We start from the raw sequence: 19,750 nt of genomic DNA, 5'->3' as shown, positions 1-19,750 counted from the left end.
AGCGCTGCAAGGAGCGGTCAGGAGCCAAGCACGTGCAGAGCCGTGGCATTAAGAGGGCAACACTGAGTCCCAGACATGAGCTGAACCACAGCTAAGAGTGAGTGGAGACCTGTTCTAGCCCGCTGCCCACCCGGCTGTGTTTACATCATCATCATCATCATCATCCAATGGCATCGTACTGAAAACATTTCCTTCTGCCTCTCCAGTGACGCTACGGGGGAGCTCAGCGTCAAGCTGACGCCTGTTTCGACTCCGTTTACATTTCCCTGCTCTGTAGACGTCGTGGCCTCGTCATGCACCAGGAGGTCAAAGTCAGTGACCTGTAATTAACGGTGCATTTGGTTACCAAACCCATGGAGGGGAACTTGTCAGTATTCCTTTAAAACAATAGTATTACAGCACCACTTTCGAATAAGGTGCCCTTTAAGAACATCTGCACCCACGAGCGCAATAAACTGAAGGGGTGTAAATATCTGTCATGTGATCACGTCAGCACTGAAAATCTTTCACCATAGTCCAACGTAGTCGGTTCATCACGTGTGTGTGTGTCACCGCTGACGCTCGAAGCCATTTCGGGTTTTTTATCCAACTGACAGTTGAGAATGATCACTGTACAGCGAGTCCTGCAGGAACTACGTCACTGGGGCGTGGCTTCATGTCCAGCAGGCTGCTTCATCATGCTTCATCAAGTCCACCACCGGAGGAAAGCTGATTCTGGGGGCTTAATTAGCATCCACATCCGGCGCAGCTTTGAGAATGGCGGCGTTGCCATGTGTCACCGTTATTCAAACTTGAGGCCAACTGAAAGCAGCTAGCCTGGTGGGCTTCAGATTCAGAATTGACCCTATGCGTGTTTGAAGCTCCTTTTGACGGCGTTTATCATTTAATTTTGGTGATAATGAAGCTATTAAATGCCAAGACATGAATTTACACCCTCTGTTGTTCTTATTAATGGCTTATGAATGAGCAGAAAACCATTCATTTATGTATATTTTTTGAAAGGGTTACTTATTAGAAAGTGGTACCAGTGTTGTGGCATGTATGCTCCATAATGCTGATTCTTGGCTCTTCCGAGAGGAAAGCTATAATGTGGTGACTCACTATTTCTTTACTGGCCTGACACCTCCACAATTCTTTCTGCCATATAACCCAGAAGAAAAAAGAATAAAAAAAAAAATACTCCCACTGCTCCACTGGGTTGAATATTAAAGGCGTCCATGCCGACCTTCTCCAGTGTTCCGTTCAGCATCATGTTGAGACTTCCGCGTCCTAGCATTGACTTAGAAATCCTTAGCGTTAAAGCAAGACTGCTGTAACCTCTGTTGAATAGCCAATGTGGCCGTTAATTGGCAAATAAGGGAACGATGGTGAGTTCTAAAATACAGTATAACATACCAGCTCAGTAATGTCGTCGTCGCACAGCAATAGCTAGTGTTTTACTATTTATTTATTGTTATTTACTATTGCACGACACGGCATGGAAAGGGGTCAGCGCGTGGTCCTTGGCGTGCATCTGCGCTGTGAGAAAATAAATATCAAGGGGAGCCTGTAATGTTTCCATATTGTCATTTTATACTGTTGAGAATTCTTTGCTGTTAAAAGTCCATTTGTGATTGAACAATAGCATCATGCTGACAGCTTGTGTTGTTACAGATCTCTGACATATTGCCTTGAGCTTCTTCTTGATTGTTACAGCGGCCTCATGTCCCAATGGCCAAACCTCCAGATGTCACGGAGCTAAAACATCGTCGTAATAATAAATGTACATATCTTCACAGTGACGAATGTGATAAAGAATTTCTTTTTTTTTTTTTATATATAAAACTGTACACTAAAAAGGACAGCTTCTCATATTTTCAATCGTGTGTGTGTGTGTGTGTGTGTGTGTGTGTGTCTACGTCACTGTGGTTTCAGCCCGACCTCATCCTTCCCTTCTCTGACGCTGGCAGTGTCGACAGAAGGAACTCTCTTTCCCTTGAACTTGAGCGAGGGATGCAGAGTGAGCGATGCTTGCCGGTGATGTCGGCGGCCCCCCGAGCGGGGGACGACGGCACGCCGCCGTAGGATGCTACCATTAGCATGCTAACGGCCATTTGAAAACAAGCAAATCACACGAGAGCTCACGAGAAAGACACACTGTGGGTTACGTGTTACAAATAACTGTTTGGACACCCCCACCCCCACCTAGCCAAATCACACACAGAAGGAATGCGCTTTTCCTTGAAGTGTCATGCCTCATAAACAATAATTAATCAAATAAATCGAATTGAGTTGCAGCACAATCTGGTTCAGCTCTGTCTCTTTACTTCAGCACTTGGTGAAGTGAAGTGAAGTGAAGTGAAGTGGTGTGATGTTATGGTTGGCTGGATGTGAGTTATTAATGTTTATTGCTTTTAGGAGATTAATATATACAGTCGTCAGGTGAATCGGGAGCTGAGAATGAAAATGACCGCGTGTTCCTTGTGTGTATTTGTTTTTGCAACAGCATCCTTCCTCTGGAGGCACTTACGATGTTTAAATGTGTGTGTGTGTGTGTGTGTGTGTCTCTACTCAAAGTGTGCAAATAGCAGAAAAGGGACTTTAAATGTGTGCATATGTGTGAATCGGAGCCCCTTGAACAATTGTGGAATGTGTGTATTGAGAGATCTGTATGTAGTTTGTGGATGAGTGTGTGTGTGTGTGTGTGTGTGTGTGTGTAATGAGGGAGGCAGAACATGCGTATGCACATGCGTGTGAATGAGTGCGAGTGTATATTAATCTTGGCAGTGTCAGCTGCTCCTGGCTGCTGCTGCCGTCCAACAGGAAGTCACTTTAAACTTGGGGTCAAAGGGTCGCACTTGAAAAGAGAGATGAGAAGCGAGAGTGTTGAAACTGGCCCCAGCTCTTTGGCTTTACGTCACAAACTGTTCACCAGACCTACTTGTTTTTTCACTCAAGAACGCTGGGAGCGATGCGTTTCTTGTTTCCGGTGTGTTTGGAATAAACAGAAGCGGAACTGGTTGACAATAATAACAATTATGTACCTAATTGTATTGAATGATATTGTTGTGGATTTCAATGAAATGGCATCGAGGGCTAACCGTAGCACCTTGCAAGTGCCTAAAGAACAAAGATGTTATAAAGGAGACAGATGCTAGTCATTTGTTACATTTGTAAAATACAGAAGGGTTAGGGGGGAAGCGACTGACAGCCTTGAGCAGCAGCAAACACGCACTGAGCACAATTCACAAGAACTGGTGACTGGTTCATGGCCACCGAAATGCACTTTAATGCATTTTAAACATGTAATATGGAGAGAAAAATTGTCAAAGCGAAAACCAACCACACGTCATAAACGAAGCAAAAGAGGACTTTTGGCAGCAAGGTGGTAGACGAGCAGCGAGCCCGCTTTACCTTGAAATAACGCTTCCATTGTCTTCAGTTGCTGATCAACCCGGAAGCGGTGAAGTGGCGACGATTTCTCGGATTCCCCGCGTTTGTATGGCTTGCAGCCAGGAACACAGTTCTTCTGTATATCAACACATTATCCTTTCGATAACAGCATCTGAGCGTGACGTCGGAGGGAAATGGTTGTAGCAGCAAAACCAGCGTGTTAAATTCAACAACAGCGCATTCAATTGCTTATAAATTCTCTGTGTCTTATTTTTTTAAGAGAAAGAATGTGTCGTCTCTCACATCGACAAAGTGTTTGAATATAGTTTTATATTAGAAATATATATTAGTCGTGGAGTTTTCTAAGCGTGCCCTTGGCAGCATGCTGCGTTTGATATTACATCACAACTTGACATAACTTTAGGATCCAGCCATGTTGGGGGGGGAAAAAACACCCCCCAAAAAGTGCTGTTCTTCTTGCGTAAGCTCTCTTCTTCAAGTGGACGAAAGAGGCACATGATGTTTTGAGGGGCCAATTTTGAATGGAGTGGAAACCGCACTTTGTCGCCATCTAAACTTTTCTGTAAAAGTATGTATTTTACTTTTTATAAATACACATGAACACCAACACAGTCTGTGCTGGAGAGGATTTACTGCAGCCCGGAGCATTTCCATTTCTTGGTCATTCGGGGGGGCGGGGGGACGGGGGGGGGGTCAGTTTCTGACAGAACAACTCTGGCCACTGTCCTCCCAGTCAATATCCTTCAAATTTGAGCATAAGGACACTGAGCTCAGGTTACATAATGATACAGAATAAAACGCAGTGGTCATATGGAAAAATGTTCTAAAACTGAAGTTGCAGTTTCTCTCTGTTGATGGTTACAACAAAGCGTAGTTAAACGTAGGCTTCTTTTTGACGACTCGCTCGGCTGGCTAAGTTATAAAGAGAAAATATGTGCACTTACGCACAATACCATGGAATGAGATGTTGGCACACCCAATATTGTTGTTGCTTTACATTTGAGCAATCAAATAGCTGTGCAATCAACGCCGTCATCGCCCTGTATTTCATTCTCCTTCGAAAATTGAGGGAAAGGCGCTCGTTTACAATGTTGCCGAGATGACAAGGCAGGAGTGCGATGTAAAAGAAGAAGTTGTACAATTATTAAATACCGGAATTTAAATATGATTTACATTTCAAACTTGCATTTCATCGACGCATCAAAATGATCCACTGTGACCTCACAATGGACCACTGATGCATCACAATGACACATTGTTACAGTGCAATGGACCACTGATGCATCACAATGACACATTTGAACATCCCAGTGACACATTGTTACAGTGCAATGGACCACTGATGCATCACAATGATCCACTGTGACATCACAATGAAACACTGTGACGTCACAATGAAACACTGTGACATCACAGTGATCCATTGTGACATCACAATGGCACACTGATGCATCACAATGATCCATGGTTGCATCACAGTGACACATTGTTACGTTACAATGGACCATGGCCATTCCCAGCAACCCCTAGTGTTTCCTTGTGTTTTTTCCTTTCCCTGTTCCCAGTGTTTGTCTGTGGTGTGTGTGTGTGTGTGTGTGTGTGTGTGTGTTGGTGTGGGCGTGGCTCCCTTCCCTCCCTCTCCTGGCTCCCTGGTCACCGGCGCACCTGTCTCCCATCAGCTGGTCAGCTCTGCAGTATGTCTACCCCAGTTCTTCAGCCGCTCATCGCCTGATTGGCGTGTAACCTTCACTTCTCAAGGCTGACTCAGATGATCTACCTGCCATTCAGTATCTCTGTACTAGTTTGTTACTAATGCCGGCCTCTCTGTGTCCACGATCATCTTCAGCCTGCCCGTCTTCCTGATTGTCTCCCTGCCTGCCTGCCACCACCCTGCCTCCCAGCTATCCTCATTTGTCACGTTTCCCTTCACTCCACGCTCACGCCAGCCTCGTCCTACGTTACCTTCCCTCTTCCCTGCTGCCTTTGGAGTCCATTCCCCTGCCCTCAGCTCTGCATCCAGATTCCATTTAATAATAAAACCTCACCTTATCCAAATACAACTCTGTCCGTGTCCTGCACTGGGGTCCCTCCAGTGTGCGCGCGACACATTGATGTATCAAAATGATAGATTGTTGCATCACAATGAAACATTGTGACATCACAATCAGACATTGTGGTATCACATTGGACCATTGATGCATCAAAACGACACATTTGAACATCACAATGACACAATGTTATTGCATTACATTGATCCATGGTTATATTACAATGGACCATTGATGCATCACAGTGATCCATTGTGACATAACAATGACACTTTGTCACAGTAACACATTGTTGCGTCACTGTGACACATTGCTGCGTCACAGTGACACATTGCTGCGTCACAGTGACACATTGCTGCGTCACAATCTTCAATTGTGACATCACAGTCACAGTGTAATTAAATGTGGCATGTCTTCTATGAGGTACAATTATCAAGGACCAATAAAAGCTTCACACACACCATCTGTGTTGTGGTGCTGTCATGGACAGGTGATCTTTGCAGGGCGCCTGTCTACTTTGCCTTTATTTGTTGAGCTGTGTTGTCCCCGTTCTCAGCTGTCGTGTCTATTTCTGCGCAATGAAAAGAACCGCTGTCGAATTCCTTGCGTGCGTTATGTGCACCAATACAGCTGATTCTGATCACACAAGTCCCAGTATTTAAAAAAACAAACTAACACACGATATAAAGTACTGTAAGGAAGAACAGAAGTGTGTTGCTCTCTCTCGCTTTTGCATGCACAAGCCCCACTGTCTGATTTATGCACCCGAAGGTCACAAGGTCACATAATAATAATAATAACATGCATTTTAAGAGGTGATCCAACTCGTGAAGCAGATCCGTGTTCAGTTCATCTATTTATTTCTGCATCCCAGAAGGACCTCCACATCATTCGTGTATCGCAAAATATGCCCCAACATTGTTACGGTGTGTTTTGACTGCATTCGGGAGAAACCCTTCGAAAGGCGGCCGCGAGCGTTAGCCGTTAGCTGCATGCTAATACCTTAGCTCCGTTTCTCACACTTACAGACATACATGCCGTTCCGCAGGGCGAAGGCTGCATATATTGTATGAACATTTGAACCGTCCGCCACACTGAATCACATCAATTACAGACATTAAAGCAAACACGACAAACAGTGAATATGTTACTGCTCATAAACCTTTTTTCATAAACCTGATATTGGGAACGCCTAATTTAAAACAATTATTAGGCGTTCCCAATATCAGCTTACACCTTTCTCTCACTTCAGCGTCACCAGGATCTTAATATTGCCATTTAAACATGCAAACAAATGATCGCATATACGATCACAGTGCAAAGTCACACTAAAACTGGATGCAAAATTCTACATTGTGCATAATAAAGGCAAATGTTTAGATGGAGCAATTCTCTGATTCCACCTTTGTCTCTCCTGTCTTCCCTCTTTTACACACACACACAAAAAAGGAGCACTTTTGAATATCTTTAATCATATTTGCCTAGACTATGCTGGGGGGGTGGGGGGGTGGGTGGTGTCTACGCTCCCTCGCCTCATGTTCCTTAAAGTGGTGATAGACAACTTGGGCTGAGGCTGGTTTTACCTCTAAGTCTACTTGGCTTTTATCACTGGTAGTTAAGGAAGAGGGCTGAAAGGTAACCAAGGCAGCATCTCACACACACACACACACACACACACACACACACACACACACACACACACACACACACACACACACACACACACACACACACACACACACACACACACACACAGCCCTCCTTTCATTCTCTCTCTCTCACTTCCTTTCTGCAATCTGAATAGAGGGGAAACACAGTTTTACCACATTGGCACATTGATTGTTAGTGTGTATGTGTGTGTGTGTGTGTGTGTCTCTCTGACTGGTGCTACACTCTCAAGGCTCTGAGCTCCATGAGCGCTCACAGCTGAAGGGGGGCGTTCACCTCACAGGTCGACAATTCCCTTCAAAAACACTACTGACGGGTTGACCGAGGGTTGGGAGTGGCGGAGCCGAGCGTGACTTCCAGTAGTCTGGTGATGATGTCCGAGTGGGTGGGGTGAAAGGTCAAGCCGTCCACCTCCATGGCCAGGTTACCAGTCTTCCCGCTTCTTATCCCGAAGCGCACCAGAGTGGAAAGGACTGACTCCTCCTGGGGGAGAAAGAGGGAGAATGTGTGTGTAAATGGCAGAGATGCTTCGTTTCGATTCCAAAGGCGGTATGTATTCAGGAGAAGATTCAGAAAGGTGTGTGTGTGTGTGTGTGTGTGTGTGTGTGTGTGTGTGTGTGTGTGTGTGTGTGAGGGATTGTGATTGTGTCCGTCACCTTGTCCACAGATGGCAGGTTAGCAGTCCAGTCCTGGAGCAGTTCACGGGGGGTTGCGTCTTCCAGTCCCAGTCCTTTCTTTAGGTACCGCTGGTGGGAGGGGCAGGTGTGGAGCAGGTAAAGCCCACAGGCCACAGCGTATCCTCCCCAGTTAGACACCCCTGCGGGAGGGAGGGACGAGGGGTGAGAGTGGGAGGACGTGGATAAACCAATAAAATTCTAACTCCAAAGTTATACTATATATATAGAATTTTCCTGCTTTCTCAGGCTAATATTATATAACATGTACTGTAGCCTTCATGAGTCTAAACCTGAATTATCTTTTAATAATAAAGCAAGAAAATGCTCCCTTTGATGACAGAAGTCCGGACATTGCCAATGGTTTGGGTGGGGTGAAATGACGCCCTCCATAGATGAACTCGGGTCAGTTAAGGACTTGAATGGTCACACTGCTTTCTTGCTCCCACTGTGTGTGTGTGTGTGTGTGTGTGTGTGTGTGTGTGTGTGCTGATTTTCCAGGAATGCATCACACAGCTGAATGTGTCACTTCCCTGAGGCCAGTCACTGCCAGTCTCACTTCTGTGTTGTTCAGTTATACTCCTGCATTCTGCGTGGAGATTTCACGGTGCACTTAGCGTGTATCCATACCTGCAGACCTACTTTGCACAACTAGTATAATGGTTCATACCAGCGGTGATGGCGTAGTCAGCAGCAACATCACAGGCTATGAGGCTCCCTTTGGGCATCAGGGTCTCCACCTTTTCCCTCAGTTTACCCATCCCCAACTCATTACCACCATCGCCGATTCCTACACACAGTGACATTCATGTTTGACAGGCCGTATAAATCCATAACGTGGTTGATCAATTATTGCTTCCTTAAACCCCTTAAAAAGGTCATTTATATGAAGGCCGCAAAATGTAATGTGTTACCTACCTGTAGTGCCAATTCCTGGTATGTCCTTGGCGGCAATAAACAGGTTATCAATAGGGTCCACCAGATGTTTGATGTTTATTCCTCTCATGTTGTAGTAGTTTCCGTCGCTGGCACGTCCGCTGCGCTCTATCGCCACGAGGTGGTCGTACCTGGTGTGAAAACATTACTGGGAGACACGCTGCGCCACTCAACACTCATGCATTTCTTTGTACAGGTGCACAGACCACTAAAAGACTAACTTAACCAATACAAAATCAAAACTACCAAGAAGATGAGCATATGTTTAAGTCTAGTTTAAGTCAGCGTACATCACTAACTAAGATCTATAACAAGGACACAAATTCGACCCAATCCAGAGTAATTTAGAAAATCAGTTACGATGTAGTAATAATCGTTTTTTGTTTTTTTTATAATAGGGCTAAAAGGTCCTGTATTCTGTCCTCATCCTTACTGCAAACCCATGAGACAGGTCAGCTGACCTGGGCTTGCTGGGGTCTCCGTGGTGGCACAGGAAGTGCAGTGCAGAGTCTGGGCCGCTGTCTTCAAAGGTGACCAATGGGATGGCAGTTTTCAGCACACCTGAGGGTGCAACTACAGCGTTAATAAACAGCAAAAGGGTGGATAAGGGTGCGTTTCTTTTCAGGTCTCACGGACGTGGATCAAGCCTTCTTCCCCACCTGTCCTCACAGCTTCATCGATGATGTCCCGGTTCATCTCCAAGGCTCTCCTGTCCGTCAACATCGTCACCTGTTTTCCCAGCGACAGCAGCATGGTTGCCATGGCAATGGCTCCGGGTGGGCCGTCAGTCTCGTCAGGGGGACTAAAGGGGAAACACAGATAACAATCGACATTTTGCAGTCCATGTTTTTTTTTTTTTGTTTTTTTTTTTTTTTTTAAAAGGTGCTGAGCCGATCTCAAAGTCCTGTGCGACGCTGCTTCCTGGAGGATGTCCCCCCCCCCCCCCCCCCCCCTTCTCACCTTTGGCTAGAGTTAAGAGAAGTTATGCTCTATGGGCGTGATACAAAACGGTACCATGGCACCAAACAAGTCACACACTGAATTATTAACCATGTAACAAAGTGTTTCAGCAGTGTAAGTGGAGCTGCAGGCTCGTGAATAAATAAATGGGGAACAGGATAATGTGTTGAGAGAGTACATCTAAGATAAGAGTGAGAGAGCCACTGCACGACAGCGTGCAGACATACCTGTGTGTCAGGTGTATATGTGGAGGTACCTATGCATGTAGTGTGTGGGGAAGCCGGTTGTTATGGCAACAGAGGACGCGTGGGAGAGCGCCAGGCAGGAGCGCAGAAGTTCGTCCTGAACAAATAAAGCTCTGATCCCCCGTTGACCTGGTGACAGAAAGTGACAAACTCTCACACACACACACACACACACACACACACACCTCCAGCACAACTCTCCAGCGTCCCGCCATTTCTGCTGATGACCGCAGAGAGTTATCGAACACCTTTTGGGGGAGAGAAACTCCTCCATAGCTGAGCACAAGCACACTATGTTGATAACGTGCACACTGGTGCTTTGTGCTGTCGTTTATATGAGCGAGGCTTGCTGCTTATGCACTTCATGCTACGCGCTAAGGCCACAGAGGAGGACTGCAAACGCAGCAGCTCTGTAAGTGAGTTAGGGTTAGATCAATCAAAATGAAGTTATCACAGTGTTACTGCCACAACTGCAGTATAAATACTGACAAATGTGCACTTGTTTAGCTACTGCCTGGAGTAATAATGTCTGCTGTGTGTTTCTGCACCTTTCTGTCTTTGCAGCTGTGACTTTCCCTGCTGTGGGATTAATAAAGTCTATCTTAATCTTAATCTTAATCTTAATAACGGTCTTCTCGTTCACATTCTTCTATAATTACATAGTGTAATCAAACACACCAGCTTTGTTATAGTGGCCATGGTGGCTCTGTGAGGTCAACATGCTAACACGCTCACAATGACAATGCTGACGTGCTCATCAGCACATAACACAAAATGCAGCGGAGGCTGACGGCGTCTGGTCAAAATCTCAACAGTATCGGACAAATCAAGAAGTTTTGAGGGTCACCAAAGTGATAGCAATTCATCTTGAGGGGAACAGGAATGTCTGTTTCAAATTCCTTTGTAATCCGTACAGTAGTGGTCGAGGTATTTCACTGAAAACCACAAATGGGGACCTGACACCAAAAGCAGTAGGCTTCATCCTCTGGGGATTGCTAATGTCTGCACAGAATGTCATGAGAATCCATCCAATGGTTTTTGAGATATTTTAGTCTGGAACAAAGTGCTGGACTGAGCGAAACGGCCATCCCTAGAGCCCCACCACTAGCTTGGCTAAAAAGAAAGTGTAGGTCGCAGCCTATTATTCTGCTTCTGAAAAAACAAGTCCAATTATGTAAAGCTCCGGCACCACTCACTGAATTTAAGAACTGAAATAAGGTGACTCTTTGCGCGTGTTTACCTGGGTCCTCTCCGATAATCGTCTCCAGCTGTCGGATTTTGGCCACGGCCCTCTGGGACGCCAAACTGTACAACAAGGGACTGTGGGACACCAGAAAGCAGAGGGGGATCAGTTCAAGATCGGGATCCGCGCGGGGGGGGTCTGCGCTGTCGGCAGGTGGAGGTATGGGGGAGGAGTCTGGGATGTCGGTCAGGAACATGCAGCCCGGTGAGTGACTGAAGGCCAAAGAAGGCTCTGGGAAGAGACAGTGTGAATGCATGATCACTTCTTAGGGACTATGAAGTCGTTGAGAAGGTTCTGGAGTGAATACAGAATCAGCCAATCATATTGCTCACTGCTGCTGAGTATTGCTTCTATGGCAGTCACTCCACAGGCCCAGAACACTGTGACATCACCAGGCTGCAGCTCTACTCGCTCCCCATAGTCTGGTCTGGACAGATCCTGTATGCCTAGGAGAGCTACACACACAAGTAATGCCAAGTTATACGCTGGTAAATCAAGTTTATTGTCCTGTGTAGAGCATATGTGTGTGTGTGTGTGTGTGTGTGTGTGTGTGTGTGTGTGTGTGTACCTGGGTCTCCTATGTGTACAGGAGCTCCATGAGCTAGCGGGTTGAGGTGAGTAACCTCCACTGCAGCGTCCAGCATGGCAGCTGGGACGGCACGCATGGTGACCACTAGAGGGCAGCTGAACTCTCCTGCAGGAATACAGGGAATTGCAGTCTACACACACACACACACACACACACACACACACACACACACACACACAAACACACAGTTTCAGGTAAAAAATTAAAAAAAAAATCCAAATATTCACTGGGCCTAGCTTATCTCCTTTTCATACGATCGCAAACGGAATATCTTTTGGTTTTGGACTGTTGGTCAGACAAAACAAGACATGTTAAGACCATCTTGAGGCATAATATAGAAACCCATCCCTGGCTACCTGCAGCTACAGTACATCCCGTCTTTTTTCTTTTCTTTGCAAATGCACGTTTGCTACACGTACAGGAACTTGTGCCATACCCTATACATGCTGACATTTGTGCCCTGCTCCACGTTCCTGACGGGCACTCCGGCTTTCTTTAGCCTGCCCTCAAAGCCAAAACTGCAGCCCATGTAGAAACACACCATGTCCGTCCAGGGGCCGCGGCGCACGGCCTGCTGCTCCGATGCAGTCCTGGGAGCACAATGAAAAAAGAGGAGGTCACAAGAGCCGAAGTCGAGGTGTTGATGACGACGATTTTCTTACATAAAATCTTGTTTTGTAGATGTACAAAATATAAAATACGTGACACTATACTTAACCTAATTTTAAGTATATTCAGTTCTTCTCACAGGCCTACTGGCATGGCCAGATTAACCTGAGCAGACATAAGGCACTTGGCCTACTTAAATCTCAGATCCTGCCCCCGTCTGTGCAGAGTGTACAGTTTTGTAGCTAACATGTATCCCCAAAACTCATTTCAATAACCGTGCCAATACCATACCAAAGCATGTTACTGTACACGCATACTGTACGCTCCAGGATTCCTCCGATGCTCTCTTGGGTGGTTTGCTCAATTATGAACTGAATCATAAATGTGAACAAGCTCTCATTCTCAAGTATAAGATTTGGACCTCGTCATGACTAGGCGTGACGTTATTTTGCTGCTGTCAGTTATCTGCCTGGGAGACCTGAGTTTACGCAGGTATAAATATAACAGACGTCTATGAGCATACGTCTCGTTTTTTCCATCGAGTTAAGCCCTCCAACGTCACAGTCTCCCGTGCGCATTCGAACTCCGTCCGTCTGTGTTCAAATACCTTGGCTGAGAGCCATAACTCTGCAGGCTGGAGACTGTCTTCACCGGGAGACCCTCTTCGTACACACAGTACTGAGAAATATCTGTCCTGAAGACACAGAAAGACACAAACACGCGTCACGTTGGGACGTGAGGTGGAAGGACAAATGCAAGGGATCCTATAATGCCCACAAAATAACTTTTTGCCCATAACTTTCCATGCAATATTTCATTTCATTTAGTTGGATGTATGGAAAAAAAAGTGCCATCATTAAATAACTGAGGTGAGAAACGAGAGTCATATTTGCAGCAGTATGTGACCTTCTCCACGCTGCTTTGGGTGGCTCGGTAGCATGAAAGGCTGTGTAAAGTTCAGTTACAGTTGTAAAGTACAGTCACACACATCAACCAAAAGTGAGTTAATGAGAAATCTGCTGTTTGTGCAGGGGTGACTCATTCACATTCCAATGAATGAAGGAGGAACGAACAGGACTACGTTCACCTGAAGACTTCTTGAACTAACTCAAGGAGACTTTGACATGTTGGATTCTTCATACTGGAGGACGAAGAGGAGAAGAAATACAAACACAAAATGTGTGTGGGATACTTGCTCAGTGTGTGTGTGTGTGTGTGTTCTACCTTATGTCAGCATGTTTAGCAAGAGACGGACAGGAAGTCTCTCCTGATTGGCTGCGATAAAGGAGCGGCAAGGGAGCGGGGTTTCTGCGGCACAGCGCTTCAAAGTCATTGGCCAGATGTTTGGGCAGGATAACGACATTGGCCTGCTGGAATCCTGACACACAAACACACACACATACACACATTTCATGCATTGTAATAATAGACGCAGAGAACATAATTCGCTCTGGTTCGAGAGTCCATTTCCCATTTCTTCAAAAGCCTCTCTAGTCCTCAGAGGACACGGCAAGTCTTTCTATTTCTTCATTTGCAATTGGAAGGGGAAAAAAAAAAAGGGGGGGGGGTACTGGAACACACAGATTAACAGATCGACGTTTTGACACTGCTGTGTCTTCATCAGACATCAGGACACATACACTGAGCATGGCCGACCTAGAATAGGTGCACGATTGCCATTGGATAGTTGGCTGAACAGGTTTTCCCATGCGCTATAGTCACATCAGAAGCAAAAGAACACTGAGTTACAAAGGACAAGTACCGCATCTATCTGTTATTCTACTAGAATCAATTGGAGGAAACCTGACAAGTTCAGGTCTTCATTGAGACAGAAGAGTACGAATCCGTTACGTCTCTCTTGCTTCATACTTAAAAAAAAACAATGATTCATCGTTTTTATATCAGAAATCAACATTTTCAAACCGCAAGAGCCCCGTTTTTTAATATCTGACTGATTTCACTGGCTACAACAACTGCTGCTGGTAAATTTGCTCAGGTGTAGGTAATGAATTCTGCGAGTTAGTCTTGGCGGCACCTTCAAAACACAACTGGACAACTACGCGGCTGCTATCAATAAACGTAACATCACTTTTGACATGTCATGTAATATCTAACACCTAAAATATGAGCTAAAATTGTTTCTTTTTTCTCTCCAAAAAGCTGGTATGGTTCACTGAGAAGTCGACTTTCCTCTAACTGACTGGCTAAAAAGAACCAAATTGCTCGATCTGAAGTTTGTGATTCTGCTTGGTACAACCATAGCTAGGCCTGTAGTTCGATTTGATGATACACTGGTTCTTACCGTCAGCTAATCCAGTCGTGGTTCTTATTCTGGGATCTTCCTGCCTGATCAACAGCCTCAACTCAACAGGACTCAGGGAACTTAAGTTATTCCACTGCTCCATCGCAGAACACGCACACTTCCGTAACTACTACTGCGACCGCTTCCTTCCTTTCTACGGACAAACTGGTCGAAGACTCTGGTGTACTCATACTTGTCCCACTTGGGTTAATGTTCAAGTGAGGATGACTTGGATTTGGTTCATCTTTGGAAAAGGACGCGAAGAGGGATACAGAACTGTTAACGGAGAGGAATATCAGTAGAGATGAAAGAATCTCTTCTGTCTATAGAAAAGAAAAGAAAAAAAAAACTTGAAAGTAGAGAGAGATTGGGTCTGGCTTTTTCAACTACCTCCAACCTTCCTGTTTATGAAAATAGTTTTGACAGGTACAGGAAACTTTTGTAACCACATAACTGTTAACTTTACTTACATCTTATCACCTTTATTTCTATATTTGATACTCACCGTGTAGTATTTTGGGCTCATCTGACTCAAACATACAGTTTATGATTGTAATACTCCTCTGTCGGCTTTACACTGCGTGCCATGTTTGTGTTACCACAGCAACCCACGCCACACGTCTTTGCTGTTTGCAAATGGACAGCACATTACATGTACTGTATACTTGCATTTAGATACAGATGAAACAGGAGTATAAATCTCAAGTCTCCTGTACTTTTGTAATGAAATGAAACTTATAAAAACATGTCCGAGAGCAACGAGGTGTGGTGGAGACACAGTGGGACAACTTTATTGGTCACATATAAAATCATACAGGGTACAATGTATCAATCTTCGAAATAAAACAATAAAGCCGAGTTACAACAAAGCATCATTAACGCTACAGACAATGTAAATAGACTGTTAAGAACAGCGGAAACAGAGGACACGCCATTAAAAACTATACTTACAAGTGCTGAGGATAAAAACAAAGTTTGGGCAAAAACAAGCTATTGGATTTTGGATAAATAACAAACCTGTCTTTCTTTTTACCTGAGCCCATTGCAGAGTTAGAGATACTGCTGAAGTATCTGAGGGAACGTCTGGCGGCTTTGACTGCAGCCAGCATGCTTCACCTGAAAATCCACCCACCCACACACACACACACACACACACACACACACACACACACACAGAGACAGAGACAGAGACAGACAAGAGAGATAAAATCTGAAATTGGTCTTTTTCAGTATCTTTTCTCATGCAAACTGCTCCAGTGGCCAAAATGGAATTGTAAAGAGTTTTTAAAACTGCGGTGAAGTCTCACATTTCACAAAACGTCCTAATGTCTAAAATGTCACCTGTGGGCTTCCTGAAATATAGGTTCCTAGTAAGAAACGTTTTAAATGTGTCTACATACAAGGTAAAGTCACCTCCAAAGTCAAAATGCCCTCTAACACATGCCAATCCCCTCATGTTTGAATTTTCATAACAACGTTTCATTATGAGGTTTGCTGAAAAATGCACTGGATTCTTGTTCAGAGCCACTTTGCTTGTTACTATATATGCTTTGAAGTCAATCTACTGAAGAGTTCTGGAGAGATATTCATCTGAATTTCCCTCCCACGTCATTATACAACCGTAAAATCCCTAAACTAGGGCTTTATCTAAAGGATCTTCCTTAAAAGGCTATTTTTGAGAGTTTAAATACGAAGGAACTACTGACTATTGACAGTGGAGGCAAGCTTGCTCTGGCTTTCATGTGGTCGTAGTCAGGGGACACCCTTGAGCAGGTTTCCTTTGGGGATCTTCAGCAAACCTGCTAAGGAAAAAAATGTTTACGAGAGTTCAAATGTGGGGGAAACTGTCATTTCACTGTCTCTGGAGGTGACTTTCCCTTGTATTTTCTGCCACACTGAGCAGTAGGATGGCATCAAATGTTAGATGCAAACAATCAAGGACATTCCGAACTGTAACTTCCAGCAAACCCTTTAACCTTTAACCTTTGAGGTGTATAGTAACGTTCAGATATTATATGGTCGTAGTCTAATCCACTCAGCAAACCTATTACGGCAACGTATCATATTAGTACTTCCTTGGTGGCGTCTCACATTCAACAAGACAACAAACAAGACGTATTTAATATATAATGTGTGTAGTATAATGTAGTAACATTTTATTTGGCATATAAAATGTGAGAAATAGTTGCTGAAATGCGTCACTTGACCGCAGCCGACTGACCTCAACGGTCACCCGCCACAGCCAGTAAGTTACCTACTTCATCCATTGGTCCGTTTCATATCCGGTGTTGCGGCTGAACGAGTGACCCGGTTAACTTTCAGTCGAATGCGTCAGTTGTTGCCGAGAAGTCGAGATTTTTTTTTTTTTTTTTTAGTTTTTCCCATCAAAACACACCGAGTCTTGTTGGAGGAAACGTGTCTCATACCGACACTCCGTCCGCATTTTGGAAGTTGCTTGTTGTTGCGGAACTTGCTGGCGACAGGAGTTGCTTTCAACAGCCGTCGTAACTACGACGACAACAGACGCATTCGGCTGAAAGTCGCCAGTTGACGGGGGTCACTCCCTAAACCGAAACACCTGTCTCACCTTACAGCGTTATTGCAAGTGTCCCTTGGGAAAGTTGCGAATGTAACGTTACGAGCACCATCGCTAGCGCTAGCTAACAAACTCACTGCGCAGCTTTGTTAGCTATAGAACCACCGTGACTCGCTGGCTTATAACTCTTTCATATTTACCGCTTTAGCCTGTCTTACCTTACAAAGTGTTATTTCAATATCGTGAGGGAAAGTTTAGAATCCGTGGGCGGTTCATAGACCTGTCACTGCCAAGACAGGCGAATGGTTACACACTTCTTCTTCTTCTTTTTCTTCTTTCTTCTTCTTCTTCTTCTTCTTCTTCTTCTTCTTCTTCTTCTTCTTCTTCGATTTTACTGGTTGGTTGACTACAAACCGACATTATGCCGCCACCCACTGTACCGGATCGTATAACAGCACGATTTAGACATCACAAAAACAAACAAAGAAAGCAAATAAAAAGAGAAAGCTCTTCGTAAAGAGGTTATATTGTGGATATCAGACCTGTTTCATTTAAATATTCAAATAAAGCCCTGCCCTTCAGTCTCTCTCTCTCTCTCTTTGGACTTCCTACAGCCTATCAGCACACGCTCAACAGTCTCACATGTATCTGTCTTTTTCATGGTGTGCAGAGTGTGTCCAAATCTTAACCTAGAAAACATAATCCCATTTTCTCACTCTGACAGACTTTTAGAATAATCTAATAATCCCTTAGTGTCGTTATTCCAGATTTCCTGCCAAGGTGTCATTATTCCCCCGATGAATTCCTTCTGATCGCCCAAAACAAATTTCTAAAACATCACTGTCGTGCAAGTCATGACACGGATTGTGAAAGTGCATTTTTTATTATTATCTGATAGCGCTGGCCGTAGGTATTTATAGGAGTGAACCACCTTGACGCCCCCCCCCCCCCCCCCCCCCCGGATGGATGCAGGGGTCAAAGGAGGCTCCGTCCTGCAGATGGTTTAATCTGCACCGCCCAACAAAGTCATCCACAAGGCCTCTGTGTTCCTCCTCTTGTTGACCACTGATGCACCTCGCAATGGCAGAGCCGTCGGAAATCTTCTGGAGGTGGCATGGCTAGAAGTTGTAGCTGAAGTCCGAGGCGTATGGAGTAAATAGGTACGGGGAGAGGACAGAGGCAAAGGCCCATTCCGAACCAGGAAAAACCCTGATAGGCTGTATGGTGTTAAGACTTCAGGTACCAGGACCAGGCATAACGTCTTCCACAGTGTGAAGACCTTCTCCAGTCTCAGGTTCAGGTTTCTTGCATCCGCTCAGGTTTCAGGCTTATCGAGGTCTGTCACACGACTAAAGAGTAAGAATGAACTGTCAACCCCGACAAAGTGTTGAGTGCTTTAACACTACGACAGCGCACTTGCGGCCCTTTTATATGAACTGATTTGATTGAGGCAGACTTTTTTGGATTTTGTGGGTACATAAAGTGGATGGATGGGTGGGTAGGCTGAGGGGTGCAAGTAGTAAAGCTCCCAAATGTGAGACAAAGGCGTGCACAGTGTCAGCAATTTAGTTCTTGTGTGATGAAAACAGTAAATAGGTCGGAATCAGTAGTTTGTGTAGGATACGGACCAAAATTAGTGGTTGCGAGGATGTGTCCGACCTAATTTAAGTTCTTTCTGTCTCAAAGTGTCCATGGAGTGAGACAAACACAGATGTATCTGGCATGGGAGTAGATCCTGGACAGAGAGAGACGGGGGGGGGGGGGGGGGGTCTCCTGTCAGCACAGTAATTCTTGAACTCGAGAGAAAAAAAACAACATATTGATTCAGGCAGCACAAATGAGCATGACTTGGATCGATATATACGATCGATTTCCACTCCAGTGCTTTGGCTTTTGGCGGCGGGGCTGCCCCCTTTTGTTTACATTTAATCACAGCCAGGTCCTTTAATGTACAACTAAAGCAGACATGAGAAGCCTCGTCTGGGAGTTTGTGAAGCATGCGACAGTACCCTACTTATAACATGCAAGGCATAAAATGAAACGATTCCTTCTGTCTCGTACTATGTGGTCTTAATATGAGACAAGAACCTAGTGCAGTTTTTTTTTTTGATGGCATCGATGACGACTCCCTCTGACACCGATGCTGTGTGGCGTGACAGGCGGCTGATCTTTAACCTGTGTTGCTCCAGAATTCTAGGAATCTACGTTACTACTACAACTACCAATAGGGGGAAGAAAAAAAAACAACAACCAAATCAACCACAGGCTTGAATCGTGGCCCAGTCCCGGACTGGGTTTGCAGGGAGGGAGGGAGAGAGGTGAGAGGTAAATACTAATGGAGGACGGGCCCTGGCAGAACACACTGTGAGCTGGTTAGTGTGACTGTGTCAAACAGGACATGCCTCACTCGGTTAAACAGGCAGGCCTTCTTCCAGGTACTCAGGTACGCTTGCATTGACATCCCAAGAAACCCCCCGAAACTATGAACTACTTTTTCCCCCCCAAAATGATCGGTTTCATCCGTGTATCGATTCTACTAGTTTTTAT

At 45.0% G+C, this 19,750-nt stretch overlaps 1 protein-coding gene across 3 annotated transcripts; it reads right to left on the bottom strand.

The window, feature by feature from the left end:
- Positions 1-6,278: 6,278 nt before the first annotated feature.
- dglucy (D-glutamate cyclase) lies at positions 6,279-17,533 on the bottom strand. 3 transcript variants are annotated; one of them, XM_070920526.1, is made up of 15 exons: positions 17,422-17,533; positions 15,701-15,783; positions 13,590-13,743; positions 12,973-13,059; positions 12,193-12,346; positions 11,736-11,886; positions 11,500-11,622; positions 11,165-11,398; positions 9,936-10,053; positions 9,379-9,521; positions 9,181-9,280; positions 8,702-8,850; positions 8,454-8,573; positions 7,766-7,926; positions 6,279-7,592 (listed from the first exon to the last, which is right to left on the bottom strand). In XM_070920526.1, the coding sequence occupies exons 2-15, from the start codon at positions 15,774-15,776 to the stop codon at positions 7,416-7,418; spliced, it is 1,947 nt and encodes a 648-aa protein (XP_070776627.1). In that variant the 5' UTR covers positions 15,777-15,783; positions 17,422-17,533; the 3' UTR covers positions 6,279-7,415. The 3 variants fall into 3 exon arrangements, with proteins under 3 accessions (XP_070776627.1, XP_070776630.1, XP_070776628.1); XM_070920529.1 differs by lacking the exon at positions 17,422-17,533 and adding an exon at positions 16,926-16,996; XM_070920527.1 differs by lacking the exon at positions 17,422-17,533 and adding an exon at positions 16,374-16,416.
- Between the last annotated feature and the right edge of the window lie 2,217 nt (positions 17,534-19,750).

The sequence above is a fragment of the Enoplosus armatus genome, chromosome 15 (genome assembly GCF_043641665.1).
Source record: "Enoplosus armatus isolate fEnoArm2 chromosome 15, fEnoArm2.hap1, whole genome shotgun sequence".
Taxonomy (NCBI): domain Eukaryota; kingdom Metazoa; phylum Chordata; class Actinopteri; order Centrarchiformes; family Enoplosidae; genus Enoplosus; species Enoplosus armatus.
The sequence above is the reverse complement of the archived record's forward strand: the minus strand, read 5'-3'. Positions and strand labels throughout refer to the sequence as shown.